At 53.5% G+C, this 16,977-nt stretch overlaps 1 protein-coding gene across 18 annotated transcripts in view; it reads right to left on the bottom strand.

The window, feature by feature from the left end:
* PHACTR3 (phosphatase and actin regulator 3) overlaps positions 1–16,977 on the bottom strand; it is a 206,276-nt gene that overhangs the window by 64,435 nt on the left and 124,864 nt on the right. For 10 of the 18 annotated variants that reach the window (XM_086330975.1, XM_086330984.1, XM_086330983.1 and 7 more), the window contains 5 exons: positions 12,888–13,070; positions 5,946–6,008; positions 5,367–5,579; positions 2,593–2,767; positions 1,539–1,786 (listed from right to left, as the gene is read on the bottom strand). In XM_086330975.1, the coding sequence (XP_086187101.1) occupies positions 1,539–1,786; positions 2,593–2,767; positions 5,367–5,579; positions 5,946–6,008; positions 12,888–13,070 (882 nt within the window). Of the gene's footprint in view, positions 1–1,538; positions 1,787–2,592; positions 2,768–3,606; positions 3,805–5,366; positions 5,580–5,945; positions 6,009–12,887; positions 13,071–16,977 lie in introns of those variants that run through there. The other 8 variants (XM_086330980.1, XM_086330979.1, XM_086330981.1 and 5 more) reach the window with 4 other exon arrangements.

Genomic DNA, 16,977 nt, shown 5'->3' with positions numbered 1-16,977 from the left:
ATGTAATTTGCTTTTGCAGATGTAATTAAGGTAAGGATCTTAAAATGAGATCATCCAGGATCATCCAGATGGGCCCTAAATCCCAAGATAAGGGAAGGAGAGGACACACAAGAGCTGATGCAAGACGGTGGCAGCGATCTGACTGATGCAGCCACAGGCAAAGCCAGCTGGAGCCCCTGGCAGCTCACACAGGCAGGGAGGTCCTCCCCTTGAGCAGTGGGCAGAGGCCAGGGGAGCTCCAAACACCATACAAGGCACAGGGCAGCCCCACACAGAGGATCGTCCAGGCCTCAGTGTTGCCGAGGCTGAGGGACCTGCTTCAACCCTGATCCCTGCCTACATCAGCCATTCTCAGATGTCACCCTGTCCTGTAGGAGGCTGATGGGTGTTTAAGGGGAAAAGTCCTAGAACCAGGTAAGTCTGGGAAACACCACAGGCTTCAGCATCTTCTCAGATGTCCAGGGTCTTTGGCTCTAGGTTTCTGACATGAAGACCCTGGTTTGACTTCTGTCAGCCACTTCCAACCACATGTGAGCTTCATTCCACCCCGACCCCGCCAACACACACACTACGGCTGGTGCTCCCGGAAGTGCTTCACCAGACCCAAAGTGGACAAGGTCCAGAGGGATGCAAGGTCACAGGAGGGGGTGACAGCCAAGGCCAGTATCCAGTCCTGGGCTCCTGGTCTGTCCACCTGGTCACGGCTGCCCCCGCCTGATCCCCTTATTACCAACCAAGTCACAGTCAATACCAACACTTCCGTTTTCCATCAACACTGGGACCAGGTCCCCAGGGGCTCCCTGCAGACTGTCGTGATTGTCCCCATGAGATGCTTTCAGGAGGAACAATAAGCCTCCCCTAAAGGCCTTACAGTCGTGTCACTCGTGACCCTCCTACAAGAGACGGTGCTCAGCACAGCTCACATCAGGACTGAGTACCCATTATCACGAGGGTCTACAGTGCTTTATCTCGCGAGCCCCCATATCCTTAAGGGTAAAACAGAGCAAATATTCTAACCTGGAGAACACATTTTGAGGACAGACAGACCTCCAAGGACCTGGTGGACACATGGTCCTGAACAAGCAGACGCTGCCGGCTTTATAGTAGTTCTGAGATGACCACTGGCATCAGCCCGCCCTCCCTCTTCCATCTCATCTTGCTTTCTTATCAACATTTTCTGCTACATCCTCCAAATGCTGGCAATCCAAGTGCCACCAACACGACATCCTGCCACATCCTCCCAAGCACTGACCCTGTCAGTCGCTGGCTGAGGCCCCTTTGTTTTTTCAAATACACATGAAGATGTATATGCGACTGTCAGAATCAAACACGTCTCCTCGGGTTCCTCCTAATTGTGCCCTGAGCCAGCCCACAGGCCGCAGCTCACATACAATGGGGCGTCTCTCTCCATTACTCCCTGGCACATGCCCTCCACCCTGTGCCCTCGGCTCTGGCAGCAGCAGAACCCCCAAACCTGCACTTGGGCTCCATGCCTCTGGAAGGAGGCTCCCGCCCCGAGAGACCCACCCTCTGCTCACCAGAGATGATGGAGTCGTTCAGGGCCTCTTCGTCCTGATACAAGAGCAGGTCGTCCTTGAGTTCAGAATTCAGGATCAGGTTCTCCTTATTCTCCTCAGACTCCTTGGCCACAGTCCGCTTACCGTCAGAGGCCCCGTCGAAGCTCCAGGCCTCCTCCCGCTCCTTGCCCCGCTCCACGCTGCACGTCCTCGACAGCCGGACGTCCACGCGCTTCTTCGGGGACCCTTTACTGTCCCTGCCTTGGAAGCTGAATCAGAGATGCAACACAGGTTATTCACTGTCCCCGTCACCTGGACACCCTGCAAAGTTGACCTGAAAACTTATAACGGGCTTTGCAAAGACGGCCCCCGAGTGTGTGCAACTGATGCTCAGGAAAAGAAGTGCCAGGGGCTCACAGGGCTTTCAGCCCAAGGCTGCTCAGAATGTGTTGCTCTGAATGATGCGGACACGCATGTAACAAAACCTGCTGAGACAGCACCGCCAACGTGCAGATCAAGGATTTCCTAAGAACCAAGCAGGGCATCTTCTTTGCCCAATATTTCTGCCAAGCCACGTATGTATTCTGGTATCTGTTTTGCCCTCCAATGACTCACTAGTCTTCAGCCTATGAGGCATGTGAGGTCAAGAGTAAGAGTCAGCTTCCGGGCAGGTTACCTGTGCTCTCGCCAGATGAAAATGGGACGCGATCAGAGTCCCCAGACAACATAACGGCTACTTCTCCCTCTCAATCCTCTCGTGTGATGCTCCCACTCGACCCTGGGTCCCTGGACCCTCCAGGGGAAACACAGGGGCTTTTGTGCCTGGTTCTCATGTGCACAATTCCCACCCTATCCCTCTCAGAATGTGGCCACTGAGACCAGCTACCAACCAGCTGCAGAGCCCGGTGCAAAACTGAAAAAGGAAGCACCTTGCTCAACAACTGAGAATTCCAGGATAGTGAGAGCAGAGCTATGAGGCCAGCCTGGACCCATCCCCTGTGACTGCCCCCAGTGAGACTGGCCTTGGATGGGGGGTTCAGGCACACAGGTCCCCCTGCCAGGGGAGGGGCCTCACCTGTCCTGGCGGTGCTTGGTGGCCAGTGCTCTGTGCAGCTCCTCAATGACGCGGCTGGGGGGCAGAGGCCGGTGGACAGTGGTGAGATGAGGAGACCCCGTGGGCGTGGAAAACTGTCCTCGGAGGGAAGAGTCAGTACTTTTCCCGCCAGAGCCTTGAAAGAGTGTGGCCTGGCCTGGGGCATGAGAAGAACCAGTAAGAAGATAAGTCTTTGGGGTCAGAAATGAGGGGCTTTGCTGAAACACAGGAGCCTGTGAGCAGAGAGGATGCAGGGCTCCAGGCCAGGTGAACTCACTAGCATCCTATCTGAGATGCTGTGCCCAGCTCCCTCCCTGCAAAGACGGAGATGGGTACATCCCTGATCGGTTCCCCTCCATCCTTGGGACCCCTGAGCTGAATGGATGGCAGTGCCCACAGGCCCTTGGCAGGGTCTCAGGCATGGAAAGCCCCCTTCCTATTTCTCTACGACAAACTTGACCTCCTGAAGCCATACTTCCTCTTGCAGAAGCTGGAAGAACTCCCCAAGCTCTATAGCCATTGCTCAGCCTGGACCACCACCATAGCCTCCCTTTGCTTCCCCATCACCCATTCGCGTCTGCCTCCAATCTGCACCTCTCCTTGTGGGAGTCTTCTGATCATGGCTCTCCCATTCTCCTCGGGACAAGATCTGGGCTGATGACAAGTCCCAGGGCCCCACAGGTTGTTCCCAATCATATTTTAATATGCTTCTCTTTTTTTATATAAATTGAAGTATAGTTGATTCGGGCTTCCCTGGTGGCTCAGCAGTAAAGAATCCACCTGCCAATGCAGGAGATGCAGGTTCGATCCCTGGGTCAGGAAGATTCCTGGAGAAGGAAATGGCAACCCACTCCAGTATCCTTGCCTGGAAAATCCCATGGATAGAGGAGCCTGGTGGGCTTCAGTCCACGGGGTTGCAAAAGAGTTGAACACGACTTTGCAACTGAACACTCACACGTAGTTGATTTACAATATTGTGTTAATTTCAGGTGTACAGCTAAGTGATTCAGTTTAATATTGAGACATATTTTGATATGTTTAAAAAATAGGCAACATATTTTAAAAGTGTTAAACGCCATGCGTGTGTGTACTCAGTGGGACTGACCCCATGGACTATCTCCCACCAGGCTCCTCTGCCCTTCCTCCTCCTCTGCTGCCGCCTAGTGGCCACATGTTGAAGCAAACATCGCGCCCCTAAAGGAAATTAAGACAAAGTCGCCAAAATGCAGACTCAGCTACAAGAGATCCAGGCAGAAGTCCGCAGCAGGTAACCCTCCTGTCCTCTCCCACTCCTAATCCAGTCCTCAGATTCCTCACCCCTGAGGGGCAGGTGGGAGTCAGAGGAGCTGACCACAGGCCCCTAGGACCCACGATTTAAGACATGGGGAGAGTGGAGGGGTCATGGGAGACAAAATGGGCTGAGGTCTGATCGCATCCAAGCACAATGTGGGAAGAAAGTCTCTAAGCAAATTACACAGGAGCCAGAATAAAGTGGGGGGATGGTGCCTTAGCCAGTGGATTTTCCTTAGCCACTGATTTATGTTTCAATGGATGGAATGGGGATTATTGCAAAAATAGTAACAAAATACAGGACAGTGTTATTTGCCTCAAAACTTCATCTGTGTGACCACGTCAACCAAGGACTGAACGCTCTGACTCATTCCCAGAGATGCAGAAAGAGGCAGGAGGCAGATAAGGGGGTCACATCACCTGACTGTTCCTTTGATCAGTCACCTACACTTGCTGAGCACCTGCTGTATGCAGACACTGGGATCTGGGGCTGAGGGCAAAGTTCCCTCCCTAGAAGGGCTGGTCCAGGGATCAAGGGCTGGGCTCCTGGGAGTACCTGGGGCTGGGCAGCTCCTGACAAGTGGTGAGTTGTCATATTATCACTGGCGGTCAGGGATTAGAGTAATGCTGCTGAGCTCTGCAGTCCACTGTCATCTTCATGCCCACTGCCCTCAGAGGCAGTGTAAGGATTTATTCTTAAAAACAATCAGCTCTTTGTGAAGGGCCTGCTTTTCCTGACAGCAGCAGTGTCTCCTGTTTCCAGCAGTGATGAGACAACATGTACCAAAACTTGAAAAGTCAATGTCTCCATGTCCTGGGATCTTTCAGCCAGGGTGGCCAAAGCTACAGAAGGAGATGCCCTGGGAGGCCTCTGTTTAGCTGGGCTCCCAGCTCTGACCACCACCCTGCAGTCTGGTGTGGATTCCTGGCCTGCTTTGCCGGTTGGAGCGCCCACAGAGGTGAGCAGAGATCAGAAGTGAGACAGAGAGAAAGAAAGGGAGGGGAGACAGGGTTGGGAAGGGAGGAAAGGAACAGAGAGATTGAAAGAGAAGGAGGGGAAGGGAGGTGGAAGAGGGGGTGCCAGAGGTAAAGGGGAGGGAGGAAGAAGGTAAGAAGAAAGAGACAGACACTGACCCAGAAGCAGAGGAGGGCAGTCAGACACCTGAGTACCCAGATAGAAAGGTGTGCTTGTGTCTCCTGCCTTCAGATTCTGGAAGAAATCTTTGACAATTGCCCCATGTTTGCTTAAAGAAGCCCAAGCCCCTGCTCCTGTCAACCAAGCTCCTCAACAAGGGCTGCCCTCCCACCTCCAGCTCTGCTCCCCAGGACCTGCCCAGAGCCCCACCCACAGAAGTAAAGGGTGAGAGCCAGTCCACAGTGAGAGCCCAGTCAGGACCGGTGGGAGGCATGGATGGATGAGAGGAAGGAAAGACGGAGGGTGGATGGGTAGATGCTCGCAGACCCACCTGTGACACTTCTTGTGGTTCTGGAGCCTGCCTTGGGCGGTGGGGTGGGCAGCAGCGGGGGGCTTGGGAGCTGGCCCACGGATCTCTCCAGGGGTCTGGGAGGACTGTCCAGGGAGTCGGACCCAGCTAAGGCTTGAGAGGGCTCATCTGTGCTAGGTGGGAGGCGGCCGGCGGTGTCTGCTTCTTCCTCTCTGGACGCTGACGACATATTGGCTGGTTCAAAGGAAAAACAGAGTACACAGACCACTGCTTCTCTGACTGGGGCAGGCGTGAAGACAGTGCGGGGGCTTTGGCTGGGTGGGCTTGTCATCGTTGGACAGAGTACAGAGGGGTCACTTCCCATACACACACCATTCCCAGGAAGCTCAAAAATCAGCAGAAACATCAGAAGCAGAGAGAGGAGGGAAGGAAGGGAGAGGGAGACAACTTCAAGAGTGTGGGCGACTCTGTCCCTTTTCCCCCTCAGCTGGTGGCATGAGGCTCCTACCTCACCTGGGGTTGCTGGTCACCAACATAGGCTCTGGAATCAGACCTGAGCTGGCCCTGCACTTTCTCTGTGCCCTTGGATGAGTTACTGACCTCCTGTGTCTCCATTCACCACAGATGACACTGGAGTAACAGCCAGAGTCCCTCCCAGGATCGCTGTGAGGTTTAACCAAGAAGCAACAACGAGATGCATGTCTAGCACATTGCAGACCCTCAAATCCCTGAGCTATTGATTTTCTGTGCCCGGTTTTCCACAGCCCTGCCCTGGGCGAGCCTGAGCTGAGTGGTGAGAGAGAAGCAGGGTATTTAGCTTTGAGGAAGGGTCAGCCAGCCCAGCGTCCCCCATCCCCTCTTCTTCCAGCGGCTGGTCAGGTTCCTCCCACTCTGAGAGCACTGCCTATCCACCCCTGTGCCTTCTCCCCACCCATCAACCCTCTCTTTTCCCCCTTCTCTTTCTCCAGCTCAAGTTCCATCATCCATCCCTCAACCACCATCTCACCAACACCCCTCAGGCCCTATGCCACACTTCCTTTCCACTTAGCTAATTAGGAAAACGCCATCTCTGGATGCAGCCTCCATCTGCTGGCTCCTGTCACTGTGGAGCACTATAGAAGAAAGACGGTGACACAGGAGCCCCAGTCCTGGCATCTCAGGACCCCTCCCTCTATGCCCTTGGCTCTGCTCCATCCTGCAGTCACTCAGCTTCAGACCTTCTCTGTGTCTCGCCTACCTCCACAGTTTCTTACTCTCTCCCTCCCTTGCAGCCTTACCTCCAGCTTTACAGAGGAAACTGAGGTCATCAGACCAAGTGGTGCAGGAGAGCTCAAACACAAACCTACCATCCCCAATATACCATTCCTTCTCCCTTGACACAAGAAGAGAGGCAGCCTCCCATCCCCACCTTGGGACCCCAGCCTCCCTACCCTCTCAGACCACATCCCAGGTGCCAAGCCCTGGGCAAGGCATTGCCCCACATCCTGTAATTTCATCTTTGCAACCACCTATGAGAGAAGATCCTAACTCCCTCTGCAAAGCTGGCCCCAAAGTCTCTGTGAAGGATTCACCCATCAGTCAGGGAGTATTCCTAACAGGGAGGGGTGCTGTCCATGGTGCTGATTGAGGCAAACCTGATCCTGTCCTCACAAATCTCTGAAACTATAGAAGGGACACTGCACGTCCCATACACCCGACTGTCATCACCGTTTCCATTTTCTCATTGTCCCTGTTGGAAGCTGAAGGCCTCGCTGGCCAGACCTTCTCCCTTGTGAAGCTCATGGAGACGCAGAAGGGCTGGGCCTCCCAAATCCTGATGATCAAGATCTGAGAAAAGAAACGTCCCCTTCCCACTCACTGCAGAGTGTCAGTCAGGTTTGTATCACTGAGAACAGCCATTATAGCATCATCCTCACTTTATGTCCTGTATGGATATGCATGCAAAAACACTATGGTTTTATTATTATTACATCTGCCTTATTTAGCTTTTAACTTGAATTTTTTTTAATTGGAGGAAAAATGCTTTATAATGTTGTCTTGGTTTCTGCCATACAACAATGTGGTTCAGTCACAATTTTATATATATATATATATATATATATATATATATATATATATATATATCTCCCCTCCCTGTTGAACCTACCTTCCCCACCATCCCACCCCTGTAAGTCATCACAGAGAGCCAGGCCAGGCATCCTGTGTTATACAGCAGCTTCCCACTAGCTATCTGGGCTTCCCTAACGGTCCAGCAATAAAGAATCTGCCTGCCAATGCAGGAGATGCGAGTTGGATCCCTGGGCGGAGAAGATCCCCTGGAGGAGGAAATGGCAACCCACTCCAGTATTCTTGCCTGGAGAATTCCATGGAGAGAGGAGACTGGCAGACTACAGTCCATGGTGTTGCAAAGAGCAGGACGTGACTGGGCACGCATGCACACTCAGCACTGCTTGTCTATTTTGCACATCATAGTGTACACACGTCAATGCTACTTGCTCAACTTGCCCCACCCCTCCTTCCCCTGCTGTGTCCACAACTCCATTCTCTACTTCTGCATCTCCATTCCTTCCCTGCAAATAGGCTCATCAGTACCGTTTTTCTAGATTCTGTGTGTGTGTGTGTGTGTGTATATACACACACATACATTAATACATAATATTTGTTTTTCTCTGACTGTACTTCACGCTGTATAATAGGCTCTAGGGTCATCCACCACACTGCAACTGACTCAGTAAAACTGTCCTCAAAAGTATGATTTGTTCATAGAACTTTTTTAAGACTCCTAGACTTCAAGACTATTGTTATATCCTATGAACTGTTACCTGTTACTTCGAAGAGTCTACAATTCTGATTGTTTTAGTGAAAAAGGTTTGCAAAAATATGAAAACACATTTTCTGCTTCTGGGTAAAAACAGACGTGTGGTTTCCTGTTGAGCCAGAGGCAAATGAGAACCATCCCTTTTCTCCACGTGGGCAGCAGCCCTGTGACTGTGTTGGGTCTCCTGGTCTGTGTAAATCAGCGCAGGGCAGTGGACCCCGATCCCTGGGCCGCCATGCTCCTGGCCCAGGCCCTCAGCGGCCGTGCTTGCAGATGGAAGCACCAGCAGATGGGCTGGCATGAGCTTGAAGGACTAGTTCCAAGCTTGGTTCCTACCCTCTGAGCACCCAGCATGTTCCCCATGTCATGGTTTCAGGGGAGACAGGTGACAGAGGAATGACTCGCCTGACCTGAGGCCCCCCACTCTCCCACATCCATCCTTCTCCTCTGTTGTGATCGACTTATTCAAGAAGTGTGACCTTGGTCTCCAATCGCTAAACCTCAGTTTCCTCATCGTTATAAAACACCCGCTTCTGCCCACCACCAGGCAGGGAGGGAGACTTCCATGAGATCACAGAGCAGTTGTTAGAAGCTATTCAGCACTTTGGACAGTTACAAGCCACTCTGCCAGGGAGAAAATCATTTTGGAACAGCAGCCGTGGGCTCCATCCACCAGATGCTGTGAGACAACCAGACTGTTTCCAGACGCTGCCCAGTGTCCCCTCCAGAGGGATGCCCAAGGCTGAGGGGCCCTGCTTGAGGTAGACACTACTCAGACTTCCGAGGAGATGCTCTGTGGGGTCTTGTGGAGAGGGCGGCCCCTCAAGACACCCACAGCTGTTTGATATTAAGTCCCCTGGGTCCTGTCACCATGGAAACTCCAATGGGCCTCAGCAGTGGCCTTCAAGCTCCTGTCCTCCAGCCCATGATGCTCCAAATCCAGTCTCTAAACAAGAGGGTGGCAAACTGTTGTATAAAGGGCTTTGGCTTTGCAGGTTATAAGGTCTCAGGAAAGGCAACCCACTCCAGTATTCTTGCCTGGAGAATCCCATAGACAGAGGAGCCTGGTGGGCTACAGGGCTACAGTACACAGGGTTGCAAAGAGTTGGACAAGACTGAGTGACTAACACTTTCATATCATGGCCCAAATCTATTGTCTAAAATAGGGGCAGTAAACTTCTCTGTAAAGGGCTCGGCTTTACAGCTTATAAGGTCTCTGTTGGTGCAGAAAACTCTGCTGGCGGACACAAAGAGCAAACTCCCCTGGCCGCCCACCCAAGTGGATGTGGGGCCACCTGTCACCTCAGTGTTGCCCAGTAGACCTTTCTCAGATGATGGAAATGCTTCTGCTTTCTCTGTTACAGCAGCCACACTGGCCAGTGAGCACCTGACCAGTGGCTGATGAACAGGAGAGCTGGATTTTTAAATTGTTTTTGGTTTAAATTAATATAAATCACCACGCAGCTAGTGGACAGGGTGGCTCTGGATTTCTGGGAATCAGTGGCCACAGCCCTTCAACCAGAGAGGTCTCAGGGTAAGCTTCCAGCAGACCTGTGGAGGTCCCCTCACCCCACCAGCCCAAGGTGGAATGTGGGTCCCCCAACGTGCTCTTAGGGATCTGGGACTCAACACACCAGGCACTTGCACCCCTAACCTCCTGTGATTCTCTCCTCAAAACTCATCACACATTGAGCCCTCACACCCCAACCAGTCTGAAGGGTCCTAGTCTGGGGAACTGGTATCTCAGCACCTCCTCTCTAAATCAGCATCTTCCTTCGCACCCTGTGTGAATGTGTAGCTACCACTGTATTCCAGAATACTGTGACCCTGAAACATTAACATCTCAAGTACTGTGTTGAACTTTTTTTTTTTTTTTAATGTAAAAGCGGACGTCAGCTTTGCATGTTCGCCGCATTTGGAATTCCACCCTCAGGGTGTCCCTTCCTGCCCTGACCAGCAGAGGTCGCTGCTCACCCACTGAGCTACAAGCCAAAGTCTTTCTGCCTGGGACATACTGGTGGTTCGGGGGGCTTGCTTTATAACCTGTTATCACCCACCAGAGACGTCCTGAGACTGAGACAGACCAGCCTGAGAGGAGGACGGGGTGGGCTGGGGGGACAGCTGCCGTGGTCAGTTTCACTGAACCCCAGTGACACCCAGCACACTTGGACATGGGCAAGGAGACTGGCCAACTCCCAGAAAAGAGGTTCCACAGCTCAGGCCAAGCAGTGCACATCGGTGCCGTACGGACACCTGCTGAGAGGCTGGTGTTGGGTACAGGGAGGGAGCTGTCTCTGCCTGGTCCCCAGGTTTACGGTGCCAGCCCACGAGCTGATTGTACAGACAAAGGCAGGCTGGGTCTGACCTGTAGCCAGCAATCTGCTGACCCTCTTCTAGATGACAGAACCACCCACATTCCAGAACATGCCAGAAGCACAGCAAAGTCTGGCTATAGTTGGGGCTGTAGAATGTTAAGAGCATGTCTGCGAATCAAATCCCAGCTTTACCACTGATGTGAAGGCTCTGCGGCCTCAGGGAAGTGACTTAATCTCTCTGGTCCATCTTAAAAAAATGGGGGACTTCCCTACAGCTGACTCAGGCTGGTGTTTGGCAGAAACCAACACAATATTGTAAAGCAGTTATCCTTCGATTAAAAATAAGTAAATTTAATTTTTACAAAATGGGGGCCTTCCCTGGTAGTAAAATGAGAAAGGATTCTCCTTGTAATGCAGAGGATGCAGGTTCGACCCCTGGTCAGGGACCTGAGAGCTCACATGTCGTGGGGCAACTAAGCCTGTGCACCCCAACTACTGAGCCGTGAACCCTGGAGCCTCTGCAATGAGAAGCCGCTGCAAGGAGAAGCCCCAGCACTGCAACTGGAGAGTAGCCCCGACTCACCACAAACAGAGAAAAACCTGAATACAGACATGAAGACTCAGCGCAACCAAAAATAAAATAAAATTTTTAAAAATGGGGCTAAGATAATCCAGCACACAGAGAACATGCTCACTGAATGCCACTTTTCCTCTAAATTCGTGTACTTCTGGGAACACCAGCGCTCAGCCCCAGTCCCACAGAATCCTGTCCCACCTAACATCAAAACAATGGGTCCTCCTGGGGTTTTTGGAGAATGTTCTATGGCTGATGCCACACCATCCACACAAAACCAGGAATCACCCCAAACACAAAAGCCCAAAGCCAACCCAAATCACTGAATCCAATCTTCTCAGCTCCCAGCCACAGTGACTGTGTGGGAACAAGGGCCCAGGGGGCGTGGACTTTGATGGCTGAAAAGCAGCTAGCTACACACGTAGATTTTTGCGAATGCTCCCGAGTTTTAAGCCCAGGCAATGTTGGAAGTGGCGAGTTTCAGGTCTCTGCATTAGATTTCAATCCACTCATTGAATGGGGCTTTGCTCAAGGTCAGGCTTCCAGAAGGGACTGGAGCTGCAGTCCTGGTCCGTGTTCTCGGTGCAAGGTTTGTGACCTACAGGGCTGCCAGAGACCCGGCGGAGGCCCCATTCAAAGCAAAACTCAGGTGCACCACACCCCCAAACATGTGTGCTGTTAGTGTCAAGGCCTCTGGGGGGCGTTGGCAAGCAACCCAACACCAGGAGTTACTGCATCGCCCTCTCCCAAAGGGCTGCTTTTCCATAATGTATGTGTGTGCTCGGCTGTGTCTGACTCTCTGTGACCCCATGGACTGTAGCCCACCAGGCTCCTCTGTCCACGGGGCTCTCCAGGCAAGAATAGTGGAGTGGGTTGCCATTCCTTTCTCCAGGGGATCTTCCCAACTCAGGGGCTGAACCCGCATCTCTTACATCTTCTGCATCGGCAGGCGGATTCTTTACCACTAGCACCACCACAATGACAACGACAAAAGTGATGATGACGATAAAGGTGATGATGATAACCCCTGGCGGCGGCAGCAAACGCTGGGTGAGCGCTCAGTGTGAGCGACAACTGAGCCGAGTGGTTTCACTTTAGCAACCCCAAGAAGTGTGTGCCACGTGACCCCATCTATGGTTGGCGACACAGGTTCAGAGAGGATAAGTGACTTGTCCACAGCCACACAGCTTGGTGAGGAATTCAGTCACATCTCAAACCCAGGTCAGGCTGATGTCAAAGACATTGCTCTCAAGTTTCTAGTTCTATACCCTTGGAGCTTCCCTGGTGGCTCAAAGGTAAAGAATCTGCCTGCAGTGCAGGAGACATGGGCTTGATCCCCAGGTAGGAAAGATCCCCTGGAGTAGGAAATGGCAACCCATTCTAGTATTCTTGCCTGGAGAAGTCCATGGATAGAGGAGTCTGGCGCGCTACAGTCCACAGGGTCACAAAGAGTCAGACACGACTGAGCAACTAAAACAACAAAACCCTTGGATGAGTTACCTGTGCACCCCCTTCTCATCAACAAGGGGAAGGGGGCAACAGCATCAGTCATCTGGGTGTTCTTCCAGGGTTCCACGTGCCAACATACGTGACCGCACTTAGAACGGCATCATGCACACAAGCAGCCAAGCGCACTGGCTCTTCTGGTCGCCAGCGTAACGATAGAGATCAGTAGCTGCTGATACGCTGACCACACCTCAAAGGAATGAACCAGCCCTGCTGCCTCTAAGGACAGCCTTCCACCAAGGCTGCTGCCCAGCGCAGGCCGGGACCCTCGTCCTACCCAGGTCAACAGTCATCCCCAGAGCAGCTCAACCCCAGCGTCCAGTCAATACCTGCATCGTCTGCATGGTTATCTGAGGCCAGCGGCTCGTCTGGGGAGGCCTGGTCTGTCCCTGTGGCCAAAGGGCTTCCCGGCGGCGCTTCCTCTGAAGTCAGCGGCTCCTGCCGGGGTGTGGAGGGTTCGCTCTGTGCAGCACGGGGCTCTCCGTCGGGACTGCATGCTTTGTTCTCAGCATCTGCAAGAATGTCAGCTGTCAGCCGAGCCTGACTCCCTTCCTACCGGCTCGCATTCATACAAGGTGACTTCCTGGAAGAACGCCATCCCAGGCTGGGGTGGTACCCTGCATTGCTCCCACACACCCTGGGAATTCTTCTCCATCTCCACTGTCTTCCTAGGGCAGCACCAAGCATCACAGCACACCTGCCCCGGCCTCTGCCTGTACCACTTCTAACCCACATCTGAGCCTCTGTGGTGTCCCTGTCCCACCAGCCAAGGCCACCCACACAGGTGATGACAAGCGCCGATTGCTGTCCATCCCCAAGGTGCTAGGTTGTACCATTTTGGCTATAAATAACCTTCCATTTCAGCATCCACTTCCCACCATTTGGTCCCCAACACACAAATGCTTCTCATATGTCAGATCTGACATTGTGCCAACCCCGGAAATCTGGAGGTTAACAAGACAATCCTTACCCACCTCCCACAGGAGGCTTAAACTCTGGGCAGCCACACATGGCATCACCAGCCCAGAAACAGGGCACAGCCCAGGGCTGAGCAGGAATCAGGGAGTCCTTGGTCGAGACAGTGGCCATCCCAGGACGCAGGATACCAGACTCCTAGCAGGACACCTCAAGAAGGATCAGCACCGCCCCTTGCTTGGGGCTCAGTGGCTGGAGGCTTTGAGGGTCTGGCCCTTGCCTGGTTGATCGCCCCCATGGGGTCATATCAGCACTGAGGGGCTTGATGCTCTGGAGCATAATGACCGACTGGTCCAGGTATAAGAACCACACAGCACAGGTCCAGGCTGGAGGCTCAGCCAGTCAATCATGGTCAGCTCTGAGATGCAGCTCCTAGCTCCGGGCTCGCAGCACCCACACGGCCCCCTGCACAACCTAATCCCTAGAGCCGGTTCATCCAGGCCACCATGGGGCAGGGTGTCAGTGTAATCTGTGCACATCCACACGGCTGGCCTGCTCAGCACAGTGCGGGGAGGGGCAGCCTGGCTAGGAGAACACGCAGGTGGGTGGAGGGGAGGAGAGGTTGATTTCAGAGCCAGAGGTCCGCTGCCCACGTCAGTCCCAATTCTTACCTGCTGTCAGATGGCAATGCCCCTTCCATTCCCCAGGTGTCCCAGTGGGACAAAAAGCTTAAGGTTTCCCTCTCCACTGCCCCTAGTTCCTGTGCCCAGGCAGCAAACGGCTCCAGCCCCCAACTTCCACTTCTGTAGAATGGGGCTAATAACTCCTTGCTTCAGAGAAGTCAGTGCAAGGATTCAGTGAAGTACTGTCTATAAAACGTCTGACATAAAGCGGACGCCATGCACAGGCTTTCGTTACCCTCATTGCTGTTGTTGAAGGGGACGAGGGAGAGGATGACAAGGGCGATGGTCTGACCACTTGGCCTGGGCCCCCCTGCCCACGTGCTATCAACAGGCTCCCTGAACAGAGCCCTCCCCAACCCAGACCGGGTCTGTGACGAGACCCTGGAGGGACATACGCTTGTCATCACTGTTGTTCATGTTCCCTCTGCTGCATGTCCCCTCGGGGGAGGTGGGTGGAGAGGGCAGAAAAGACAGAAGTCTGAAGATCTGGGGCCCATAAGATGCCATCTGTGCAACCACGTCACCCGGCTGGGGGCAGGATCCAGACCAGGTACTGGTGACCCTTCCCCAGAAAAGAGAAGCGGCCAGTATTTGTATTTTAGACTCTCTGGGCCACAGGCCACAAAATCCATGCTCCATACTCCTTTTTTATTTTTACAAAAATCCTTTAAGTTTAAAACCATTCTAAGCTCAAGGGGCTTTACAAAAACAGATCATCAGCCAGATCTGACCAGCAGTCAACCAACTCCACCCCAGGAAAAGACCAAGACACAAGCCAAGAGAACCTGCCCAGGGGACACAATTAGAGGTCACCAGGCTCAGAACTACAGCATCTCGGACCCTCTCTCATGACTAGTGTACACACACCTGACCCACAGCTGTGACAGTCCCTGCTACCAGCTTACCTGTCCATTGGTTACAGGTGACAACCAGCACTGACTGAGGCTTTGCGGAGCTGTAGGCGCTCTGCTGGCACCAGCTTACCTGAGCATCATAGCCCCCCACCCCTTTAGGTCCTTTATAGATGGGGACCCCAAATTTTAGAAGCTGTGGCTCATTTGCCGCTGGTCATGATCCCTGCTAATAATAAAGGTATCTCCATCCTCATCAATAAAATGGTCAGAACGCTGAACCTGAAAGAGACCCAAAGGTCCCCACCCTCCACAGGGCTCAAGAAATGCTGCACCCCAACACACGGTTCTGGGGTTCCTCCACCTGCTTCTATGGCTTAGCAGGCTTGCATGACTCTTTTGGGCTGTGCTCAGAGCTCCGGCTCATAATCATGTTCAATGAAAAGTTACAGTTCTCAAAATAGCCCGGGTGGCAGGGTCGTTGCTAAGCAACGCTGGGGGGTGGGGAAGCTGCGGGCAGCTGGTCCCCTGCTCCCCTCACTGTACGTCGGTGCTCTGTCCCCGCCAGGCCCTTCCAAGGGCAGCAGAGAGGAGCACGAGCCGGGGTCATTCACAGAGCAACCATGGAGAGAGGGGACACACCACAAACATGCAACACACACCGTGCAAGCACACGCATGCATGCACACACACACACACACAGCCCCCGGCGTTCCTGCCAGACCTGACTTGACACTGCCAACTGCCCCAAGAAGAAGGACCTCGTGGTCTCTCGGGTCACTTGAACACAGCACAGGGGTAACCACCACCTCCTTCTCAGACCACTGATGCAGAATGAAACTCCTTAAATTATTTAAGACAAAGCCAAGAGGACGCACAGGAGATCGGGGAATGTCACTCAGGAGCAGACAGAGCAACTGGACAGAGAAGTGGGGGTACTCCTGTCCTTACTCAATTTGCTTGGACCAGGGAACCCCATGTGGGGCCAGGATGCCGGCCAGCCCTTGCCTGACACAGACACGTCACCAGCCAAAGCAGTGAAGGCAGAGTGAGGGAAAGGTCAGCTCCTCACCCAGGCGGACCCGGTCCCATCTCACGAGTCTCCTAGCAATGCCAACAGGGTCCTTCCTGGATCCGGCAGCTTCTTAGAGCTTCAGGAACCGAGGCGAGCTCAGAGGGGTTCATACAAAGCACGAGTTCACAGTATCACAAAATAACATACCACCCCCCTCACGAGGAGCGGGGAGGGCAAACCCACTCGCTGGACATAGGCTCGTCTCGGGGATGCACAGGCACCCCTGCAGGCCCGTCCACAGCCAGCTCATGCTGCCATGATCCGATTGCCTTGTGGGCAAACTCTGGAGCTGTCGGCACGTCCATGTACACGTGAGTGCACACCTGTGCAGGGCAGAGGCCCTTCCTGGGTTTGCCTGGCCAAGGGGGTTCCAGTACGAGTTCCCGGGGCTGTGAAGGACTCCAGCCACTCGGGGCCCCTGGGTCACTATCACAGGCTCACCTGATGTCGCAGGTACCCCCCAGTGTGAAGTCCAGGCGGGGGTGGGGGCGGCTGGCCACAGGGGGTGCTCCTGGCTACTACCAGCCCAGGTGGGCGGGTGGGGTGGGGAAGGCCATCTCTGAATTGTGTGGGAGGTGGATAGTTCAACTCGCAAGGCCACAGATTCTTATCAATCCAGCAGGAACCATGCTGTCCCAGCTGCAGGACAAATTAGGGACAGACCAGGCCTGACCAAGAGCTGGACCTCACCTGCAGTGGGTACAGGCATTTTCTGAACAAGCGCAGGACTGAAACAATCAGCCCAACAGGCATTTACCCCAGGAGGCTGCAGCCAAACATCCTCAGGTCTCCTCTCATCACTGTGTGTTCATTACACAGTCAGCACAGAGTATAAGGGGTACGAGTGGGTACTCAGCCCACATCCCTGCCCCCTCTCCCTGACCCAGGTCCCTTC

Source organism: Bos grunniens, chromosome 13 (genome assembly GCF_055505025.1).
Source record: "Bos grunniens cultivar Pamir isolate PY7600 chromosome 13, Bosgru_T2T1.0, whole genome shotgun sequence".
Classification (NCBI taxonomy): Eukaryota; Metazoa; Chordata; class Mammalia; order Artiodactyla; family Bovidae; genus Bos; species Bos grunniens.
This window is presented reverse-complemented; position numbering and strand designations above follow the sequence as displayed.